The 24,020-nt window shown below is 40.7% G+C and overlaps 2 protein-coding genes across 3 annotated transcripts in view; one reads left to right on the top strand and one right to left on the bottom strand.

The window, feature by feature from the left end:
• Positions 1 to 7,583, top strand: part of COPB2 (COPI coat complex subunit beta 2) — a 32,631-nt gene extending 25,048 nt beyond the window's left edge. Inside the window, exons 16-22 of one of the 2 annotated variants that reach the window (XM_043873918.1) lie at positions 3,004 to 3,114; positions 4,078 to 4,292; positions 6,148 to 6,240; positions 6,329 to 6,509; positions 6,695 to 6,763; positions 6,909 to 6,980; positions 7,220 to 7,583. In XM_043873918.1, the coding sequence (XP_043729853.1) occupies positions 3,004 to 3,114; positions 4,078 to 4,292; positions 6,148 to 6,240; positions 6,329 to 6,509; positions 6,695 to 6,763; positions 6,909 to 6,980; positions 7,220 to 7,315 (837 nt within the window). In that variant the 3' untranslated portion in view covers positions 7,316 to 7,583. The other variant, XM_043873917.1, reaches the window with a different exon arrangement.
• A 574-nt stretch (positions 7,584 to 8,157) lies between these two features.
• Positions 8,158 to 21,638, bottom strand: MRPS22 (mitochondrial ribosomal protein S22). The gene is made up of 8 exons (XM_043873919.1): positions 21,426 to 21,638; positions 17,002 to 17,165; positions 15,742 to 15,906; positions 14,013 to 14,156; positions 13,617 to 13,700; positions 12,254 to 12,399; positions 9,259 to 9,367; positions 8,158 to 8,286 (listed from the first exon to the last, which is right to left on the bottom strand). The coding sequence occupies exons 1-8, from the start codon at positions 21,595 to 21,597 to the stop codon at positions 8,191 to 8,193; spliced, it is 1,080 nt and encodes a 359-aa protein (XP_043729854.1). The 5' UTR covers positions 21,598 to 21,638; the 3' UTR covers positions 8,158 to 8,190.
• Positions 21,639 to 24,020: the final 2,382 nt, after the last annotated feature.

Raw genomic sequence — 24,020 nt, 5'->3', positions numbered from 1 at the left:
CCTCTCTTTGGCTTGAGCCATTGTTTCCTATATCCCCTGTCTTCTTTCCTGATTTACTCCCTCATTTTGCTGGAGTATGTCCTTCAGTAGGTTTCTGAGAAAAGGCTTTTTATGGATAGGAAGTAAATTTTTTTGTGACCTTGAATATCTGAAAGTGTCATTGTTCTACCCTAGAATATATTTGGCCACTTAACTGGATATAGAATTCTAAGTTGGAGATGGTTTTCTCTCAGAATTTTGAAGAAAAAATTCTATTTTGTATTCTAGTTTCTAGTTACTGTTGAAGTCTAAACCATTTATATTCCTGATTCTTGGTACCTGATCTATTTTTTCTCTTTGGAAGTTTTTTGGATCTTGTTCCTATTGTTCTGTAATGTTATCATGATGGTGGGCCCTGCTTTAGGGGTCAGTTATCATTCATTCTGCTGGGTATTAGATGAGCTCTCTTAATTGGAAGCTCATTCCTTCATTTTTGAGAGATTTTGTTGAATCATGTTTCTGTTGCTTTCCTTCCTATGTTTTCCATATTCTCTCTGTGGAACTGTTATTCAGATGTTGGACTTCTTGCACTGGTTTTCTCATTTTGTTATTCTTCGACTTTTAAAATCTTGTTTATGGATTAAAGTTTCTCTTCATACCCTCTGTTAGGGTATAAGTGATAGTTGAAGTTTTCTTTTTCCCTTATTGGTATGCTTTCTTCAGATTACTGTTATTGGTTCTGCTATTATTGGTTTGATTTCTGTCTTTCCTTTTAAAGATTTTCCTCAGGGGTCTGATGATCTTTGGGCACCTTTTTAAGAGTGGAGGTCTAAGAAGCAGGTCAAAAGATCTGAGTTTATGGCTGAACTTATTGAGTATGAACTTAAAATATGTGATGTGGCTTGGCCATTTGATTGGGAAACCTCAATGTCAGTATCTTCATCTAATGAATTTGTTCATTTAGTAAATTTAATGAGCACTTAATATTGTACCAAGCACTGCTCAGGCTGGCATATAACCCACATTGACATTTTAGTATTTTTAAGTCTAGCCCCTTTGACTGGTTAGTTTACAGAGAAGCTCCCCAATCACCATCATGCTAGGGGGGAGTAGAGTACAGCTTGGTGTCTCCCGTATTTAGTGTTTCAAACATTTAGTTAAGTATCCATTCTCATAATCTCCTGTTTTCCTTTTGCCACTCAGTATTCCTGCTGGGTGTGTAAGTATCCCTCAGGCTGGAGACCCTCTTGTTTACGTTCTCTAGAAAACAAGCCTTCTGTCTTCCATGTGTGTTGAGAGGATGGGGGGAGGCGTGAGGACCTGGGGTGTCTTAACTGCTTCTTAGATAGACCTAAGCAGTTTGATTTCTTTACTGGCTTTAATACTGCCCTTCATGAGACACTGCTGAGGTGTGAATTGAGTTATTTCTATGCTGTCTTGACTCCTGATTTAGGGATTAGTCTTCTCTAGTGTTTTAACTGAATGTTTATTTCAGTGAGTTTAACTCCTTCACCAGCTTTCAAGCTTCACAAAGTGTTGTTATTAATAGTGATTTCTCCTCTGCCTTTTTATGTGTCCTTGGGAGTTTGTGCTTTAAAGAAGAATCCCTTTAGTGTCATTTCGGTGGGGATTTGGAGGAAAACAAAAGTAAACATATATAGTCCACCTCATTTCATTTGCTTTGCCCTCACCTACATCTGACTAGTTCTATAGATTGTCTGTCCTCCACTCTTGGATTGTATATTGTCTGCATCAGTGCTCGGGGAGAGAAGGAGTAATGCAGATTATTCAGAATTCCTTGTTACAGTTTACTCAGGAGTGAGTGGAGGGAGGATCAGCTTGTATAGTCTGGGAACTTATTTTGAACACAGTGATACAGCCATGCTGACTGAGTATCTAGTGAGACAAAACTGTCCAGTTTCTGCATCCTGACCTAACAGAGCATTCACCCTCAGTCTGAGGAAGTCTTCTGCAGCTTGAACTTTGTGTCTCATTTATACCAATCCCCTGGAGCTGAAGAACTTCCCCATAGGGCAGACCCCATCAGTACTGTCTTGAGGGAGAAGCTAATATAGTGATTATAGTGGTTGGCTTAAAATCTTGTTTCTGATGACTGACTGGAGCGTGGGAAGGAGGTTTTAGACTTCTGCCCTCTGGAATACTTGCTGATGAGTAAACTGGACATGAGCCCAACAGTAATGACACCTAATCAGTGTCTGGACCTGAAAGCAAAATGTTTGCTAAATGACCTGCGGATGATTGAAAATTGTAAAGTTTTACATTTGACTTTCCTTTCTGTGAGGCCCAGGACTAGATCTCTGAGGCTCAGCTTGGGCAATTACAGACAGCTAGGGCAATGGCACCCCACTCCAGTACTCTTGCCTGGAAAATCCCAGGGATGGAGGAGCCTGGTGGGCTGCAGTCCATGGGGTCGCTAAGAGGCGGACATGACTGAGCGACTTCACTTTCAGTTTTCACTTTCATGCATTGGAGAAGGAAATGACAACCCACTCCAGTATTCTTGCCTGGAGAATCCCAGGGACGGGGGAGCCTCGTGGGCTGCCGTCTATGGGGTTGCACAGAGCCGGACATGACTGAAGCGACTTAGCAGTAGCGGGTGTCACTACTGTGCGTTTTTTTTGAAATGGTTCTTATTCAGTCAGCTTTCCAGAATCATTTTTGATGTTTACTTTTATACTTCTAAATTTTACTAGTTGTTGTTTAACTTGAGTTTATCAAGCATTGGTCAGCGTTCATGCTTAAAAAACAGGCGTGCAACTGAATTTTGTCTGCCTTGTATGTTCTTAGCAGTTGATTTAACGGCTCCTTAATTTTTCTGTCTTCTCATTGAAGAGTAGTTGTTGTTGTTGTTACTTTTGTTTAAGTAACGGGGCTTCCAGTGTCAGCAGCATATTTAGTTTTGAGGGGAAAACGGATTATTTGCCGTGTGTGTGCACTGTATATGTAGACTACACACACAGGTTTTGCTGTACATAAACACACACACACATCTTATCTGTTCAGGGCTTCAAGCAGCAAGCTCTTACAGTATCCACAGACCCTGAGCATCGCTTTGAACTTGCTCTTCAGCTTGGAGAACTAAATATTGCATACCAGTTAGCAGTGGAAGCAGAGGTATGTACTAATTTATGATTTTTTGTAACTGATGGAAAGGTCAGTAGGTACTTGTATGTGTTTAGTGTAAGTTGTGTTATTAAAGTTTTCTGAAATGCAAATTAGTAACGCATTTTAGTGAGGCTATTGCCTTTCTTTGGTCTTTTTTAAAATGATTAGTTACTTCTATATTAATATATTCTTAGCATTCTAATTAAAGCTAAAGTTTTTTTATTTTTTTAATCTTATATGGGATCTATTTTGGAAAAGAAGAAAAGCTGGAAGATAGTAGATAAAGGAATCTGCAGACACAGCAGTAATGTGTCAGTAATCCAAACTAGTGAGGAAGATGTTGGTTTTAAAGAAGGATTCTGACATTTTGAGACAGTTTAATGACATTTTTATGGATCATATATTGAGGGCTTCATTTATGGTTTCAGTCTAGCTTTTATGGGTAAATTCATTTCAGATGTACTAAAGAAATTTTAGCTGTGTTAAGATCCAAATGAGCAGCATTTCATTTGATTTCTGAGAAGCTACCAATGACAGAAATGATATTTATTATTAAATATTTAAGAACATAAAATCTTTTTTTCTGTTCTTTTAAAAAATGGTTATAAATCATTCCTTAAATTACAATCTAATTACCTTAAAACTTATTAGTTTTAGTTTCACTATATAATTACAAAATAAAAATATAATGACTAATGATTATTCATACAGCATTAAAATTGATTTGTGTTTGAATTAATTTTGTATATGTGAATAATTTCCATTTCTCATTATATATTTTGTCATTCCATTCTTAGTTTGACAGAACCAACTTAACAAGCACAGCTCAGTATACATAAAACATGTATTTTATAATTATAGAAAATATAAAATTGTCAGCACAGTAATGCTCAGATTAACAGAATAATGTTGGTATTGGAAATTCAGATGTTTATTTAAAAGATATTTTAATGTGGAAACCCTTTCTTACAGTCAGAACAGAAGTGGAAGCAGCTTGCTGAACTTGCCATTAGTAAATGCCAGTTTGGCCTGGCCCAGGAGTGCCTGCACCACGCACAGGACTATGGGGGCCTGTTGCTTCTGGCCACGGCCTCTGGTAACGCTAGCATGGTGAACAAGCTAGCGGAGGGCGCAGAGAGAGACGGCAAGAACAATGTGGCCTTCATGAGCTACTTTTTACAGGGCAAGTAAGTATTAACCCAGGGTCTAAAGGTGGGCAGAGTAATGAGAAGCACTGTCTGCATTGACTCTTGAGGGTGGTCTTTGGAGAGGAACGTGAAGAGGAAACCCTGGAGAGTGCACGGATGCCTGACCAGGGGGTATTGCTGGGGAGCAGGCAGGGGGACAGGGCTGCTTCAGCAAAGGATGCTTTTACCACAGTTGGTCTAAATGTTTGAGCAGAGTTGAGCTTCAGGGAAGCTCAACTGGGAGAAATGTTAAACCCCTTTCTCAATAGCCCTGCCACTTCCTGGCTAAGGTATTTTATTTAATGACAGCAAGAGGCTGTCATTTGGTACCTGAATGGCAGGTGATTTTGCCCAAATTGAGTAATTCTGATCTGTTTACAACAAAAAATAAGGGGGATCAGGATTCTAGTTACTTTTAGATTTGCATTTAAAGCATTAAAATGTCATATGTTTTCAAAAGTGTAGCAGTTAGTACATATCAGATCATTTCATTAGTTGACCATATTATGAAATAAAATGCAAAAGTATTCATTAATTTTGCCTTACAGAGTTTCTAAACCTCAGTTAATCATAAAAACTTTGAATGTATATGTATTTTATAACATATATATGCATACATTTATATACCTGTGAGAAAAGGTCTGGGCTTCCCTGGTGGCTCAGTGGTAAAGAATCTGCTTGCCTATGCTGGAGACATGGGTTTGATCCCTCTGTTAGGAAGATCCCCTGGAGAAGGAAACGGCAACCCACTCCAGTATTTTTGCCTGGTAAATTCCAGAGGAGCCTGGTGGGCTTCAGCCCATGGGGTTGCAAAAGAGTCGGACACGACTGAGCGACTTAACAAGAATAGGTCCACTGTTTGTTTATTTTTTGGCTGCACTGGGTCTGTTGCTGTTTAGGGGCTTTCTCCAGCTGCAGTGAGTGAGGGCCACTATAGTTGCGGTGCACCAGCTCCTCACTGTGATGGCTTCTCTCACTAGGGGGCAGGGACTCCAGAGCATGGGGGCCTCAATAGTTGTGGTGCGTGGACTCAGCCGCCCTGCAGCATGTGGAGTCAGTCCTTCTGAATTCCTGTCCCCCTGCATTGGCAGGCAGATTCTTAGCCATTGGACCACCAGGGAAGTCTGGTCTGCTATTTCTTATCAATAATTCAAAAACCCAAAGACATTCTGAAAAGAGTATTTTATTTGGTGGCATAATCAGACCTGAACTCTTGTTAGTTGTTTTTATGCCACTTGGTATGTTTTTATTGTATTTAGTAGTCACATGTTTTTTGCAGAATATTAACATTTGTGACTTTGGTGTTGAGGATGTTATGTAATGTATGGCATATTACTTTGTAAAATCCAAGTATTACCTTTTTAAAATCAAAAAAATTCTTAATTGTAAAACACATTATCCACTTTATCAAACTTACACAGGAAAAAACTGAAATAAAGAAAATGGACACTTGGATACTTTCCTACTGGGCACCACTGCATTGTCCAGCACTGTTCATCTTAGAGATGCTGCCCTCAATAATACACTTGTAAAACTGAGTTTCTCCTCTGTATCTCCTGAAGTCCTTATTTAAATGTGTTCATCTCAGCTACCTTGTCTTAAAAAGCCCCTTTAGTCTGCCTAGGACAGTTAAGATTGAAAATGGTCACAAAAGCTGTCTTATTTCTCACGTTCCTGGAGTCCATTATGTAGCTCACTGGTGATAAGTTAATGGCTCAGTGACAGAAAAGAGGTATACGTGTGGGAGCTGGAGAGGGAATGCTGACTTTGCAGCACTAAATCCACATTTCTCTAATGTGCTAAGTGCCATTATTACAGCGTTTATTCTTGGTAACAGTGCCTCTCTCATCTGTAGGCTTGATGCTTGCCTGGAGCTCTTGATTAGAACTGGACGACTGCCAGAAGCTGCCTTCCTGGCACGGACTTACCTACCCAGTCAGGTTTCAAGGTACAGACTTTTCATTTTGGGAGGAAATATTTCGGATAAAAACTTCAGAGTCCTTACCAGTCTCCCTTTGGTTCCATATCTGTAACAGGGTGGTGAAACTCTGGAGAGAAAACCTCTCAAAAGTCAATCAGAAAGCAGCAGAATCCCTTGCTGATCCAACAGAATATGAAAACCTTTTCCCTGGATTAAAGGAAGCCTTTGTTGTAGAAGAATGGGTGAAGGAAACGCATGCTGACCTGTGGCCGGCCAAACAGTACCCACTTGTCACAGTGAGTGCCTGGGGTGCCTAATTTTGTATAACTACAAGTAGAAGGGCATTCACGACTTAAGGTTTTAAACTGTACTACATACGTTCTGGTTTGATTGAGAGCTGGTATTTGGGATTTGGGCCGAGTTCATAGATGAATTATGCTTTCAGAATATTTCATTTCATCATTGCTTCATTCCCTGATAGCCAAATGAAGAAAGAAATGTTATGGAAGAGGCAAAAGGCTTTCAGCCCTCAAGATCTGCAGCTCAGCAGGTCAGTAGACTACTACACAAGATAGTCTGGTTGAGATTTGTTGATTTTAAGTACCATCTCCCACTTCCTAATCCCGACCAGCCTTCCCTTTGGGGAAAACTTTGAATTCCTGAACAAATTCATTTCTCTCTACCTGGGTTTTCAGGAACTTGATGGGAAACCTGCTTCTCCTACTCCTGTTATTGTGACCTCCCAGACAGCCAACAAAGAAGAGAAGGTATTGACATCATACCCGGCTTCCCATTGGACCCCAGCCTCACCGTCTCCACGTGAATGTGTGCTAGCTATGCAGGCCTGTGTTTTAAGTGATGTGATAAGTTTCAGAGCAGGGGCTTCGAAATGGAAAGATACCCCTTTCTGACTGTTGGTTTAGTTCTCTTTGGATCATGAATCACAGGTAACTTTTCTTTAACACAGTACTATAGAACTAAGTCACCCTTTTCCTTTTGTTTGCAGAGTTTACTTGAGCTGGAAGTAGATCTGGATAATTTGGAATTAGAAGATATTGACACAACAGATATCAACCTGGATGAAGATATTTTGGACGACTAAATAATGTTTCCCGTTTACTCAACTAAACAGATCATTATTATGGACAGGTATCGATCATCACCCTGACCACCATGCTTTGGACTCTGAGAAACTCCTTAAATTTTTTATATGTAGATGCTGCTGCCCACTAGGAATACAATGCCCTCATCTTTGAAGGAGTTTATGTGCAGCATCTAAAGCACTGTTCCCTTATTAACTAAAACAGCTGTGGGCTTTGATTTTTTTCATACTGTCATTGGACCATATCTCATAAAATCTTTTGAATTAATGAAGATACTTCAGAGTTTCCTTTCTGCAAAATGAAAACAGGATTCCAGTTTGGCTGAGCCAAAACTACACCTCTTCTAGGTATCAGCCCATGTTCTCTTCTCTTTGAATAACTATTTTCAAATAGCATCACTCATATTTTTCTTAGAACTGAGTATCTGTGCTATAATTTTTAAACTCTTTCCCTTGACCTCACTGCATTATTCCCCTCGTTCTATGTAGCTTTCTTATGCCTTCCTCTGACTTTGTCTGGTAGTACCTATTTCTAGAATCAGCTCCCCTGACTCATTAAGCTGGGCTCTGTTTAACTTACCAACTACCCATTTGGTAACAGAGACATAGTACTTTTCTTCTTTCATTTTATGCTGTACTCATCTGATATGATTAGAGAAATTCATAACCAGGTATTTAAATATACTTCTCAGTTATCCTCTCATAGCCTTGGAAAGTGAGTGGAATAAACAGTTTTTTCTTTGTATTTCTGATAGAGGTGCTATTTGGAGTCTAAAAAACAATTTTATAAGGAACTCTCGATTTTGACATTTTTTTCAGTATTAACAGAAAACTAGCTAGAATTTAGTAAAATGAAGTTTATTTAAACAATATTTTTAGGAAGCTGCAGAACTGCTAATGAATGCTTCTTGGTAAGCTTGCAGTGTTAATTCTATATATGCTCCCTTCTGTGCTTCTGTTTTTGCAAAGACCTGTTTAAAGTTAAAAAAAAAAAAGTTTTAAAATAGAGAATATACTATTGATAAAGTTCCTAGTGAAGTCCCAGTTTAAAAAGCCCTCCACATTTCACAGTATTTTTTTGATTACCAAACAATAAGCATACTACATGGACAGAAAAACAGTATCACAGTTAAAGCAACCTAATTCCAAACACCAGAAGTTTCCAAACGTGACTGTCATTTTTCAGAAAAAAATTAAGAAAACCTGACATTGCTGGATCAAAATGAGAAGCATTAGGTTCAAGAGAAATCCAGAGAATGAAAGTTAGCAAGATGATTTTTCACTTTAAAGAATGGGCTTTTCCTACTCCACCTATAATGTCATCACTGGTTGTTTTCATCCTCAATAAGCTTTATAACTGCTTTGCAGTAGCATAAAGTAATACTGGGACAGAAGCCAGATCCACAAATACATGTCTGTTCCGAGCGTTAGAAAAGATGAAAATTATACAATGGTTTCCCCGCTTCCTGAAAAAATCATCTCAGCATTTACAGAGAAATCTGTGTAAGCCCGTAGTTTTGAGAGCTTTACAGTTCCACAATGAGAACGCACCACCCTCCCTGCTTCTGGAAACCTGGACGGGAATGTGGCCGAGCTGGGCGGCGTGTGCTCCACAGAGCACTGAGCAGCCAGCCCACTATCTGAGCTTCTTCGACTCCAGTGGCAGCTGTTTCTGTTGTCCAGGCTGAAGCAGTACGGGGCTCTCATCACTCTGCTTTAAGACCACAAACCTGTGTGCGTTGTCACTCAGTTGTGTACTACTCTTTGCAACCCCCACGGCGTGTAGCCCTCTAGTCTCCTCTGTCCATGGGATTCTCCAAGTAAGAATACTGGAGTGGGCTACCATTCCCTTCTCCAGGGGATCTTCCTGACCCAGGGATCGAACCCTATGATTTCTTTACTCAGTCACTACATGATAATGAATGTGAAAGAAGTCCCTTTACCTTAATTAACTGTAATCCCTCAGCAGCCTGCTCTTTGGCCTCTTGAGCTGACTGGCCATCAGGATGGAGGATGTGATACAGCTGGACCAAGCTGGCAGCATCATCAACTCTGGAGGGAAAGGGTTACTGTTTAAAAGGGTTTGTTGTTTTTGTTTTCTTTTTACATTTTTTAGTTTATAGTTTCCTTCTTTGGCTTCACAGTTCTATAAAAGTATATGCTGATCTTTACATTTCAAACTTCCTTCGGGCCAGGAAAAAAAACTTTTTTACAGCCTTCAGTTTCATATTTTCAAAGCAATTTCAAGAATATTGGCTAGTGTAGGCTTCACAGGGCAAGAATCAATACAGGCGGGTACCCAGTTTATGAAAGTGAATATATTCAAAACGTGGCTGTACCCTTTCTGAAAGCAGGGCGTCATTTCTCATAGAAATCGTGTTCTAACACTGGATGATTTCCAGGCCGGCCCACATCACCAGCAGATAATAATACAACTCAGAGGGTGGGTCAGTACCGTCATCCCACGTAAGCCAGAGGCTGGGGGACATGGGGATGCTCAGTGCCACTTGCCTTCAGGTGCACCAGCAGTGACATCTGCTGAGGAATTTTCACTGAGACTCTGAATTAATGGATAAATGCCTCTGAGAGGCATCTAGAAGTCCAAGGAAAGACTCCCAAGCTACCTGTCAATTCACAGTTTCCCATTAGTTAAAAACCAGCATCCTAGGGAAGCAAATTTGAAATTATGCACTCTAGACAAGAGAATTCAGGTTCTTCCTCAGCAGTCCGTCTTGTGTCTCTTGTCAGACAACTACCCATGATGAAGCCAGAACAAGAGCTCAGTTCTTACAGTTCTACTTAACCTTTTGAGAAACCTACAATCTTGATCAACATTATAACTTAGCCTTCCCCAAACTAAATAACCTCTATCCTCTCACCCAGTCAACACCTTCCTACCATGTGCCACCTCAAAGCCCTTCTAGGGTGGAGTGGGAGTGGGGTAAAGAGTTTCTTAAGCCACAGTGACCTTAGAGAAATGCTCGGGGCTCATCCCAAAGCCCGTTCACCCTAAAGGTCATCTCCTGGTAAAACTGAGAAAACCAGAGCTGAGAAACCAAACTTTCCAGAGGAAAAATATTTGTTTAATGTTCATTATGAATCTGTTGTGTTTGTTGTACTCTAACAGTTCAACAAACGTGGCAGCAAAAGGTAACAATCATTCTCTTAAGAGCATAAGCATGTGAGTCCATAAAGAGCTTAACTGGGTTTCTATATCTTGGTCACAGCAGGGCTTCTTTACGTTCATACTACTGTATAATAGCTGTTTCACAGAATGATTTAGCTTCACACCCAGCCTCTGTTTGAAATTAAAAGCAAGTAAATCCCCATGTAAAAAAGATTTTAAAGCACCTCCATTCAAGACCAACAGTGGAACCTGAGTGTGAAATAAATCTGTGCAGAATTGTGGCATGGGCTCCATTTGCTAAGGATATGCACCCTCTACTGTTTAAACTGGGATTTGCAGCAAACTGTCCTACTGAGAATTCCCACAGGAAGTTTTACTTACACAGAGCAGGAAAGGTTAAGTACTCAAAATTCCCTCCCAGTATGCAAATGAAATGCTTCAGATGTAAAGCTTACATGTGATAAGTATTAACCATAATAACTTATGAGTACACCTTAACAAATAACTCATACATTCTGTGTTGCTCTAATTTCTTACAAAAAATGTTAAATAATTTCAGAACATTTACAGCTGAGAAGCTTTAAATTCATTCACGGCTAACGCACCTAAAGGCAAGTCATTTTTGAACATGCTCATGATCATCAGCAGCCTCCTGCTTATGTGGGATGAAGGCATATTTCTGCCCTCTGAATTGGATTACACGATTACGCCACACATGCTGGTGAAGAGGGCTGGCCTGGAAATCATTTCCCATTATGAATGTTTCTATGAGAAATGATGCTGTTTCCATGTGGACTTTTTTAAGACAATATGGAACTTTCTAGTTCCAAATGCCTTGCCTTTGTGTGAATGGTTCAGATTACATGGAGGATAGATAGACTGAGTCAAAACTTACGTTCAAGGTGACAGTAATCACTAACCCTTCCTGTGACCACCTTACTACAGCCATACTTGTTTCTTTTCCTTGCCATTTTGACCTTGATTCAACCAATGGAAAGATATTCAAAAGATAATTTTCTCTTCAGTGTCATCACAAATCATAAAGTGTTATTTCAGCTAGAAGGCAGGGCACACACCAGTTGTATACTAAAATACAATAGACATTCTTTGTTTTATTCAACTTTGAAAAAACCTGTAAACTTTTTAACACCTTAAAAATCTTGCAAAAACAAAGAGGATCAAAAGCAGGAGTATTTTTATAAATGATGACTTGTACTGAAAAGTACCCCACAGACCTTATGTCTACTTCTCTGCATTTCCTGTCTAATCCCCTTGTTCATTGGCAAGTTCACTGGTACCCAGAAGCACCAGCAAGGCTACGGATAAGTCGACATCCAGGGTACACAGCACAGGTCCAGAGTCATTTACTGTTTCAAAGAATCTAGCCATGTTTACATGACACAGAAGCAAAGACTGAGGAAATGGGTTATACTGGAAAAACAAATCATAAATAAACTGAAGTAAGTGAAAGCTATCACTGGGCCTGCACACGCGCTCAGCTGCTTCAGTCGCGTCCAAATCTTTGAGACCCCACGGACCGCAGCCCGCCAAGCTCTCTATCCATGGTGTTCTCCAGACAAGAATCCCGGAGTGAGTTGCCATTCCCTCCGCCAGGGGATTTTCCCACTCCTGGGATTGAACTCATGTCTCCTGTGTCTCCTACATTTCAGGCAGATTCTTTACCACTGAGCTACAAGGGAAGCCCTAATCACTGGGCAGTACACTGTTATCACTGGAAAAATAACACAGATTAAATACAGGTTTACTGTAATGGTAGTGAGAATTTCTTTACTTACTAAGATCATACTTACAAATCTCTCTGAATCTGGTCAATCAATAAACCATCGATCTTTTTCTTATTTACAAAATACCAAGCCATTCCACCGAAGTGTCTTGTTGAACGTAAAAGGTCATACTTTCCGTATTTATCTATATCTTCATAGGTCTGATGATGAATCTATCCACACAAAATGCAATTTTTCAGAAATACAAAAGTAAACGTGAGCCAGCATTACTGGATATACATCTACTAGCATGCAAGCTGTCCAAGAAAGTATTAGTAAACCAGGTCTGATCCTGCATCCACTATCGATCATTATCTAGCAGGTATCATTAAGTAAGGACAGCTGGCACTGCAGAAGTGTGTGGAACCTGGAACAGGTCTGCCAGACATTTACAGCCAGATCAATTACTCTTCAGCAGCCATGCCCTATATATGAAGCACCTATTATAATACAGACCACTGGGAATAATGGACCACCACTTCTTTCCCCTATCCAATCAACTATCCCATTCCATCTAACTAATTAATGTTCCTCAGTTCTTCCAGACTGATCTTAAATGAGGACTCTGATGAGGGCATTCCTATATTAAAAAGGCTGCTGACTGAAGTCCAGATTCGTCAACCTAGCGTCTGAGGTCACCTGTGATATGGCCCCATCTACCTTTCTAGCTTAATCTTGAACCACTTCCCTAGGTATTCACCACATATACAAGCAAACCAGATGACTGGCCATTTCTCAAGTCTACTTTTGTGTCCTGCCCGTTGTTCATACTTTCCTCTCTACCTGAAATACTTCTCCATACACTTGCCACAATGTTCCCTATCCTCGTAGAGCCCTCTTAGGCCTTCTCTGAGAGCATGTTGCAACCTTCTCTTAGCACCTAACGTCTTAGACCTACGGTGGTGATTATACTTCCCCACGATCTTTCCTGGACTGCAAGCTTTGACAAGGCTCCCTATCCTAGTTCATGTCATCACCTGTACCTCCACAGTAACACCTTACACACAGAAAGTACTATAAGATTATTAAATTGCAATGTAAGGCACATATACTGCATTTTGGCAAACTTTAGAAATAACTTTCCTGTACAATAAACAAGAAAAAATCTCTGCCATCAAGTTTGGGTGCTAACTCTAACACTTACTAGCTGTGCAACTTTCAACAAGTTACTTGACTCTCTAAGCTTAAGTTCTCTCATCCTTAAGTCAAGGGTTGTTGAAAGGATGAAAATATCTATTTGGTGTACATCCAGCACTCGACAGGTGTTCAGGCCTTTCCCTTTTCCTCCCCCTGTATCGAAGCTTATAACCTAACTCATTGTGTTGGACTAAAAAATCTTACTAGTAACCATACTTACACCCATACTTTAGAAACTATAAAATATACTCACTTTGATATAGTCAGCAGAATCTGGCTCAAACTGGGCAACGCAGAGATTGAGGACATCAACATGCCGGTCCTGACTGTACATGGTCTAAACCCACATAGCAGAGTTGGAATTAGATGAGAAGAACAGAAAGTGCAACACCTGTCTGGACGCCATGACAGCCCTGCCCATCCACACACAGGCCACATCTGCGCCCAGCACGAGGGATGCGGAAACCACACACAAGCCACATGTCACACCTGGATTCAAATCCCAGCTAACCCAGTTACAAGACAAATGACCCTACTTATCATTAGAAATGCCTGTATTTATCAAAGCAAAATACCTAGCAGCACCAGAGCCAACTGGTTCAACAAAGAAATCATCACCACTGCCTCTATGACCCCAAAGTCATCTTACCTGAAGATTTTCTTCCCTGAAAATTACTGGTGTTAAAACTCTACGGCCTTCTTTTGGGAAATAAATTTGAATCATACGGTCCCGTTCTTCCCAAGAGGCTTTGCGTAGTGTGCCACTTGGTTCTCTGACAACAATAAAACGCTCCTGAAATAGAAAACACAATTGAGGATAAGTTTGTGAGAGCTGAATTTTAGTTCCAGTGTCCCACCAAGCACCGTTATAAAAATAATTTGCAATCAATATAAAATGCAACTGGCAAACAAAATGCAATCATGTGTATGATTTCAATAACTGTAAACCTCAGATTTGGCAAGATTTGATACTTCCCTCACTAATCACTGCAGTGCCTGTGACAATCAGAAATCTAATGAAAGTATTTACTAAATGTGAACTACAGTCCTAAAGTGAGCTGAATACATAAAATGGTTCAACTAAAAAAAGTTGACTTGAGAGTCATCTAAATCCATTTCAGAAAAAAAGAAGTGCTATAAACCTTTTTAAATTGTTTCCTCATCCTGAAGTCTCACCCAGATAAGACTTGACTATTTTATAGTCCACATTTAAAGTCACAGGGATAAATGGAATAAACCCAAGAATGTGGAATCTTAATTCCACACGTCTGCGATTCCTCATTCTGGCAAGAGACAAATGCATCCGAGAGACTGACTGGTGCACCTGCCTCTGGTCTCTTCATTCTCTTAACTGCCAAATCCCAGGCCAAAGGATGCTTCCTTCACCCACTGGATGAATTCCACCCACTGTCTGTACTACTCAACTGGCAACCTAATTTACCATAGGCAGCATTCTTGACACCTCTTAGATACTTGTTAACATTGTTTCAAAACTAGAAAAGGTCAGGAACTGGATTATGATTCTTTACAAAACCCAGAATGACTCACACAGAGCTTTGCACACAGCTGATAAATGCCACATATCTGATTAATGTTTAAATTAACCAGATGGTAGTGACTCTCAATTCCAGAACTTTAAGAGTCTCTGAATGTATTTCAAGGATAATATAATTAAAACTTTCATCAAGCACTGCAAACAGAAAAAAACAAAGAGCAGATGGTAAACTAACACAATTGTTCCTCAAATGGATTTTGGCAATTTGAATTCCAAGTTCCTTTCTCCCTCTCAGGTTATAGAATGCTCCCATAACCAGCCTTCACAGCACTGCAAACATATAATGTATATTAAAACATTTCAAAGCAAAAATTCTAATAAAATGAAACTCTGATCCCATTCATTATGTCAGATATACAGGTGATTGACATACAGACATGGACACTGCTCACATCGTGTCTTCTAACCATAATCAATATGATAAGAAGATTAGCAAAGGGTGGCCCTTCTTTCAACCCTATCACTATTCAATATTCTACTGAAGTTTGTGGGCTGAAATGTAAATTACTCTTTTCACTCATTACTTGAAAAGGCTCAAACACAAAACTAATATATTTTATTTTATAGGTGCTAGAGTGTTCTTTTGGAACTGCCAATCAAGGGAAGAGGAGCTAGACAATAAAAACTACAGCAGATGAAGTGGTGCCTAAAAATTATCTGGGAAAGTGTGATATTCTTACTGCAAATTCTGAAAAGTGAAAATCCTTTGGGAAGTCTGAGCTTTCTGGGCATCAGCAAGCATTTCCATCTTCTCAAAAAGTTTGAGCTTTTTGAAGTCGATCTAACTTAGGCAGAATCATTTTGCAATTAGACATATACTTACTCGATGTGGTATGCTGTATGATATATCAGTAAACACATATTTGACTGTTTCGGTTCCTTCCAATATCTTATCTTCAGCTAACACATCATTTATTGGTGTTCGCTCTTCCAGAACTGGTGGCATTTTTAATCGGACTTTAGCTGCCTCAATCGCCTGTCTTGTAGCCTAATGAAATAAAATATATCTTAGGGAAAGCCACAAGGTTACAGACCAAAAGGATCATCTGACAAAAGCAGATACTAATTTTAAAAAAAGTGCTAAAGACTGCAGAGAGAAGCTGTAGGTGTGAGTGAGTGAGTGAAAAGCCAAACTTGGGCTCCTGGGCCCTGGCCCTTGTCTCTGTGATGAGAGCGCCAGTCACAGGCTCAACCACTCTCAAAACAGCAACGGAAGGCTCCGAGACAGAGCCAGGCCACAAGAGCCACCCAAAACAGGACAGAGGACTTCACTTACTGGGTGCTTACTATGTTCCAGATATTGCTCAAACACTCTGAGTGCATCTGGCTCCCTTAATGCCACAACTACCCATACGAGCTAAGCGCTACGCTAGAGGTCATTTTATGAGAGAGAAAATAGAGGCACACAAATATTAAGTAAATTGCTAAGAAGCTGCAGCACTACAATTTGAACCCAGGCATTTAACTCCAGAGCCCATGCCCTTAACCACTGAGCACAGTGCTCCATGCCATACCGCTGACAGTGGTTACCTCTGAGAGATGAGAGGGGCCTTTCACTCTTCATGTGCTATATACTTTTGGGTACTTGAACTCTGCTATGGTTCTCAATGATGTTCGAGTTGAAAGAAAAGCAACAATACTTTACATATTCACACATGAAAGTGTCTTCCACAAAGCACTCAATACCCATGACTCCAGGAGGACACCTGCCTGGAACAGAATACTGTTCAGAAGGATCTCATTATCTCACCAAGCCTCAGCCTTAAAGCAGCTCACAAAAAATGTTTCTGCAGTAAGAAGGCTGGAGCAGGGAGGACAGAGGAAGGATGCTAGGCTGGTTTTGGAGCAGAGGTGGTTCCGCCTGATAGCCAGACCTGACCCATATGCGCAGTATGTCTAATTCTGGCCATCTTCCCTACTCCTCTCTGCCAGACTGCACACGTTTCTTTCCTCAGTTCTGTGCCTGGAACTCCACCTCATTAGTACCTGTAGAAGAGCAATTATCAGAATCTGGAGGGACCCTGAAAATTTTGTTTAATCTTTTAAAGAAAGATATTCTACCACTATTCGTGCATTCACATACCTCTTCCAACTGTGCCTGGGTCATTAGCTTGTAAGTTGGTGGCTTCGTTTCTCGTATTGCTGGCTTAAAAATCTTCAGTAAATCCAAGCCTGTCATCTTGATGAGTATGCTTTGGACTTCCTCATCCATAAAAGTAGGTTTCTTGATCTTTGGGCTACCAGATTCTGTTAAATGAATTTTAGTAAATAAGATGGCAAAAATGACAAGACAACAAGACATCTAAATGGAAAAAGTCAATGATAAAAATGATTAACACCATGTCTATTCTACCTCAGTATGCATAATGCTAATACCTACAAGATTCATTCATTCATTTAAAATTTACTGGGCATTCACGATGATCAAGCTATAGTTTCTGCCAAAAAGGCACTCAAGGTCTAGTGAAGGAAGCAACAGGAAAAAAGTAGTTAATGCAATATTAATGACACTAACGGTTACTGCCAACCAAGGTATTGTTTCCTATCTGATAGGAGTTACACACATTTTCAGGAATGCTTACAACAAGCCACAAAGTATGTACTGATATCCCAGTTTTGTATATGAGGATACTGGAGCCTTGCTAAAGACAATTAGCTATTAAATGATATACCCAGGATTTAAACCAAAGTTTATCTGATTCTAGAACCTAGACCAATTTTAACTTACCATCATGTTCCTCAAAGTAAGTGCTACATACAAGGGAGGTACAGGGGGTTGTGTGATAACAGAGACTGAAACTAAACTTAGCCTGGGAGCAGAGAAAGGCATGGTAGAGTCAAACAATGCTTCCCGGGGGGTCTGAATAGGGCAGAGAAAAAAAGGGAAGGAAATTCTAGGCTGACGGGTTCCAGTTAGGGGAGAGGCCTGGATCACTGGACACGATACTGAAGAGGCCATGTGATGTTACGGAAGAAAGCTGGACAGGAGCGGACCCAGCTCTCAGCTCTGCCTTTCCTAGTACGCCGATCCCTCTGCCCAAACTCCATTTCCACTGGGGGTGGGGGAAGCCATTCCTTCCCAACCACCTCTTCCTCTGCTGGTCCTATAAATGCTGGTGTCCCACAGGATTCTGAACTACATTCTTCTTCTCTCCCTTCTCACATTCTTGATGGATTATCTCCTAACCTTCGGTAACTATTAATTACCCAAAAACTCTAAAAGCTGAATCTCCAGCCAGATCATCTTCCATCCAACTACCCAATGGACATCTCACATGTACTTCAGTACTGCCAAAGCAGAACTCCTAACTTTTCTTCTGTCACAAACCTGCTTTTCCTCCTATCCTTAGCACCATCCAATAGGTCACATGGGCCAGAAACCTAGTCATTCTTGACTTCCCCACTACCCTCCACATCTAGTCAACAGTATCAGTAATAAAAACAGTAAAGTTAACAGCTAACATCTGTTAGATACTTACTATATGCCAGTACTGACTAATACTTTTACATACTTGGTACATTTAATCCTCATAACAATCCCATAAATACTATGATTAGTCCCATTTTTACAAGAGGACACTGACACAAATCAATTGCCTGTTACATCTTATAAATCAGTCTTTAACTCTCTATTTCCCACTGCCACTACCCTAGTCAAGGCCATCCTATCTCTTGCCTCAGCTTTCTAATCTGTCTCCTTGCCCCATTCTGACCCTTCTCCACAGCTCAATCACAGTCATCTATTAAATCTGTAATCCAAACAACAGAAAAGATTAACAAAATAAAGAGGTGGTTCCTTGAAAACATAAACAAAACTGACAAACCTTTAGCTAGACCAAGGGAAAAAGAGGACCCAAACTAACAAAATTATAACCAAAAAGCACATTACAATTGATACTACAGAATTACAAAGGATCATAAGGGGCTACTATGAGTAACAATATGCCAGCAAATTGGACAACCTAGAAGAAATGGAAAAATTCTTAGAAACATACAATCTACCAAGACGAAATCAGGAAGTAATAGAAAATCAAAGCAGACCAATTACTACTAAGAAGACTGAATCAATAATAAAAAGTCCTCCAGTGAAAACCGGCTCAGGACCAGACGGCTTCACAGGAGACTTTTACCAAACATTTAAAGATGAATTAATGCCAATCCTTCTCAAACTCTTCCAAAACAAATGGAAGAACAGGGAGCACTCCCAAACGCATTTTATAAGGCCAGCATTATCCTGATACTGAAATCAATAAAGGATACTAATAGAAATCTACAGGCCAATATCCCTGATGAATACAGATGCAAATATTCTCAATAAAATACTAGCAAACTGATTCAGCAGAACGTTAAAAAGATTGTTCACCATAATCAAATAAGACTTGGGATGTAAATATAGCTCAACATACTCAAACCAATCAATATGAAACATATTCATAGAAAGAAGGAAGAAGATTTCTTTGATAGATGCAAAAAAGCATGTGACAAAATTAATGATTTTAAACTTCTAACAAATTAGGTATAAAAGGAACACACCTCAACACAATAAAGACCATAAATGACAATCACACTGCTAACATACTCAGTGAGGAAAGGTTGAAAGTCTTTTCTCCAAGAACAGAACCAAGACAGGGCTGCCCACTCTCACCACTCCTGTACAACCCAGTATTGGAAGTTCGAGTCTGAGTACTCAGGCAAGAAAAAGAAATAAAAGGTATCAGAATTGAAAAGGAGTAAAATTGTCTCTGCAGACAACATGATGTTATCTATAAAAATCCTAAAGACTCCATCAATAAACTATTAGATCAACAAATTCAGCAAAGTTGCAAGATACAAAATCAATATCCCAAAACCAATACCATTTCTGTACACTAACAACAAATTACCTGAAAAAGGAATAAAGTATCAAATACAATATAATATTTATACTAAATTTAACCAAGGAGGTGAAAGATTGCTTTGCTGAAACCACAAAACACTGGTGAAAGAAATAAAACATATAATGAGTGGGCAGGTACCCTGTGTTCATGGATTAGAGAATTAATACCATTAAAATGTCCATACTACCCAAAGCTATCTACAGATTCAATGTAACCCCTATTGAGAGTTCAACAGCATTTTTTACAGAAGTGGGAAAAAACAGCAGTCAAATCTGTATGGAATCGAAATCACAAGAGACCCTATGATTGCCAAACCAATCCTAAGAAGAACAAAGCAGGAGGCATCACACTTTCCAGACTTAAAGCCATTAACATGTAATCAAAATAGTATGGTCCTGGCATAAAAAAAAGACACACAGACCAAGAGAATAGACAGTGCAGAAGTAAACTCATGTATATACAGCCAACTAACAACTGAAACTGTGTCCTCAGTAGACTCTGTGCTCTCCCAAGGCGACAACCCTGTCTTGTACTGGTCTCTGGCACCCCAGATCTCTTACAGTGCCTGCCACACAACAGCGCTCAGCACTACCTCTCGCCTCAGACAACCTCACCCACTGCCCCCAGCTTCTGTTAACATTTTTACTCCAGTGTTTCTCACCTTGTATGTAACCGCATATCTGACACCTCCATGTGAATTTCAAAGGCATTTCAAATTTAATGCATCCAAAACAGATGTTTAATTCCGCTTCCTTTCCCATCTCCTTACCTCATCCACTACTGCCTTTTCCTCACTTCTCCTCCTCTCATTCCCCTCTAAAAAACTGTCCTATAATTAATTTTCTCTCTCCAGGTACAAATAGGACTTACTTCCCACTCAATTGCTCAGGCCAGAAACCTGAGAAATATTAATAATACTGATTTCTCCTTTTATATCTAGATTCACAGTTATAACCAAAGTCATCAATCCTACTTCCAAAATGGGTTCCCAGTCTACCTGGGTTCAGTCTCATTTCTGGACTTTTGCTTATGCTGTTTCCTGCACTTGAAATGTTTCTTGTTTTCTCTTGAACACCGTTAACCAAGTTTCAACTGTGGTCATATTTTCTAGGAAACCTCCCCTGCCCTTCCAGCCTAGTTTGAGTGAGTACCACTCTTCTCTCCACTGGAGAAGGAAATGGCAACCCACTCCAGTATTCTTGCCTGGATAATTCCACAGACATAGGAGCATGGCAGGCTACAGTCCATTCGGGCGAAAACAGTCGGACACGACTGAGCGACTATCATTCATTCACTCCTCTCCATCCCCAATCACAGTCCAGGTCACACTGCACTGCCTCTTCCCACTGGACCACGACTTCCCTCAAGCAACAACCCGTGTCAGTTAGTCCCCCTTAACACCTAAACTTAGCTTAGTACTCTACAAAGAGCGGAGCTCAAGCAGTGCTGCTTAAGCGACGGAACGAATCAACAAACGCGGGCGACGTCCGAGACAGTGCGTACAGGCGAGAGCCGCCTGGGTCTAAGGGCGCGCCAGGGGAAGAATAGGGGCCCCCGCGTGGGTCTCGTCATCTGAAGGGTTCTAGATCTCCCAGAAGAACGCCCTGAGGACGCCTAGCAGGTCACTCACCGGCCTCGGAACAGAGCCCACGGCATGGCGTTCCCGCCCCGCAGACCCCGGGCAGAGGCTGGAACAGGTCACCGGGCCGGGGCCGAGCGCGGGCCCGGAAATAGACTCGCTCGGCACCGCGAGAACCTGCATGGAGATTCCACAGCAACAAAGACCCTCTGAGGGTCGCCATGATTATCCGGGCCACTTAGGCCGGAAGCGGCTGAGAACGATTCTGGGTCTCACGCGGTTCGCACGGCACCCTGGGAAATGTAGTCTTGATGAAGGAGGAGGCGGAAGCGACGCAATTCCTATTTATAAAACAATAAACTTGTTTATAGATTGTTTCTTGTAAACCGCTCGTTCACACGGAAAAGGTGTTTATATGCTCTTTTTTCTGGACCTTTCCTTCATTTCCATGGCTCTATGTAACAAATTCCCATTTCCTGCCCAAACCTTTTCTCCCAGCCACAGTTTTAAATCCAACTGCCTAAGCATCCTACTTCTCCATTCAAACTTCTCACGCCCCTCTCCACCCCGCCCCACTACTCCCGGCAAATAACACCTGATTCCATACCCCGAATGCCACGGCACCTATCATTCCCCTTCAACTCACACACCTTTTTCTGTCTCAGAATCTTAAGTCTCTTTTACAGCTCTTTTCTCAATTTGTGCTCAATTATTTTGCTTATTTATCTGCTTGCTTATTTTTCTCATGCCATGAAATCAAAGACATTATATATTGTGTTATAAGATCACCTAACCTGGTACATATGCACACAGCAAACATTTGTTGAATAAATGACTGAGTGAACAATTAGAGGATCCTGTTATGTTCCTCCCAGTTGTCCAGGATGTGCAGGTTTTATCCTCTCCTAGACTGGTGCCTGTACTAACTTGTCCCAACGTCTGACTGAAAAGAGGCGTTAAGTAAACGACTATTTGAATTTGCTAGACAGATAAACTCATCTTCTAACCTCACCTCACCATTGCCCAGTTAAGAGCTCTGTTTATGAACTCATACCCTATTTGGACAGGGAAAGAGAGAGCCTTAGGCTTTGTGCTGTATTCAGGCATGACTGCTGCCCAGTATGTCCCAACATTTCCTCTCACACCTACAAGATAAAAGGTGTCAGGGAGTGCTAGTGTGATGCATCCAAGTGTCTCCCAGCCGTGTCCTTTCTCTGAGAATATACCACCTACTTTCCCAGAGCATAGGCCTCTGTGGTTGTGTTTGTCTTATTAACATCCTCCTAGATAAAACTGATTGGACAACGAGTGGACACCTAATGCAGGAGAAATGACTCATTTGATGTTGCATTAGTTCCCTATAGCTTCTGTAGCAAATTATGACAAATTTGGTTACTTAAAACAACAGAAATTCTCTCACAGTTCCGGATACCAGTCATCTAAAATCTGTGTCACTCAGCTAGGTCAAAGAATTAGCAGGGCTGTGCTTCTTTCAGAGGCTCCAGGGGAGAACCTGTTTCCCAGATTCTTGTGACTGCAAACACTCCTTGGTTTATGGCTGCTTCACTGCACCTTCTGTTCTGTCTGTGCCCAACTGCGTTTTACCTCACCCTGTAAGGTTATACATATGATTGCATTTAGGGCCCACCCAGGATAATCTTTCCATCTTCAAATGCTTAATCATTTTTGCAAAGATCCTGTTTCCATGTAACATTCACAGGTTACAGGAACTAGGAAATAAATATCCTTTCAGGAGGGAGAACATTTTCAGCCGACCCCAGCTGTCGAGGCACCAAGCAGATTTTATCTCAATATTTCAAACTCAGTAACACAGTTGATGGCAGAAACTTAAAATGGGTAACTGTTTAGAAATGTTTGCAGCAGCCTTTTCCAGCCAATATGCTCACTAATCAACAAGCAGAGAGAATGCCAGTCTACAGAGGAAGGCAGGAAAATGGATCAGAAACATAAATGGCAAACTAGGATGCTTGAGAAAGAGAGGGAGGGAGGGGTGTGCTGTCTTGCCCAGAGATGCTCCCACTTTCCTGTATTAACCTCCTTTTCTTGGGCTACACTAAATTACTGATGGGATTACCAAGACTCTTAATTTCAGCTGTAATCTCGGGCAGATGCCCACATCTTTCAGAGACTCAGTTTCTCACCTGAAAACTGGGTATGATGAAAGTACTTATCTTGCAGACTCTGAGGACAAATTACCTTCAGGATCTAATGCCTGGTATTTCCAAAGGGGACACAAGAAGGTCATGTGGCAACAAGTTGGTGGCTTTCTGAAGATCTTCACAGGGAAAGCTTTACTGCATTATATGGTTATCAGTTAAGATTCTCTGGTTGCAAGTGACAGAAATCTTTCTTACAAAACAGAGATGGAAGTGATGGGAAGGATGCTTAATATCTCACAGAGTTAAAGAGAAAGCTGAACAGCCAAGCCTCAAGAAAGACTTGAATGATGGAAGCTCCAGCATCCCCAAAGGCAAGAACTTAAGAGAAATTGCTTCAGGAGGCTGATGTCAGAATGACTTGATTCCAACTCAGTTGGCCCTCTGAATCCACGGATTAAAAATCCACAGGTTTAACCAACTGTAGATTGAAAATATTAAAAGAAACAATTTAAAAGTTCCATAAAGC

Source organism: Cervus elaphus, chromosome 19 (assembly GCF_910594005.1).
Source record: "Cervus elaphus chromosome 19, mCerEla1.1, whole genome shotgun sequence".
Taxonomy (NCBI): domain Eukaryota; kingdom Metazoa; phylum Chordata; class Mammalia; order Artiodactyla; family Cervidae; genus Cervus; species Cervus elaphus.
This window is presented reverse-complemented; position numbering and strand designations above follow the sequence as displayed.

Excerpts from the sequence above, each read along its gene's own strand:
- MRPS22 (XM_043873919.1), bottom strand. The coding sequence starts at position 21,597 with ATGGCGACCCTCAGAGGGTCTTTGTTGCTGTGGAATCTCCATGCAGGT. Across the intron at positions 9,368-12,253 it reads GACCAGATTCAGAGAGATTT|AGTTGATGATGCTGCCAGCT; the intron begins GTAAGTATGATC and ends CTTTCCCTCCAG. Across the intron at positions 8,287-9,258 it reads AGGGATTACAGTTAATTAAG|GTCTTTGCAAAAACAGAAGC; the intron begins GTAAAGGGACTT and ends AACTTTAAACAG.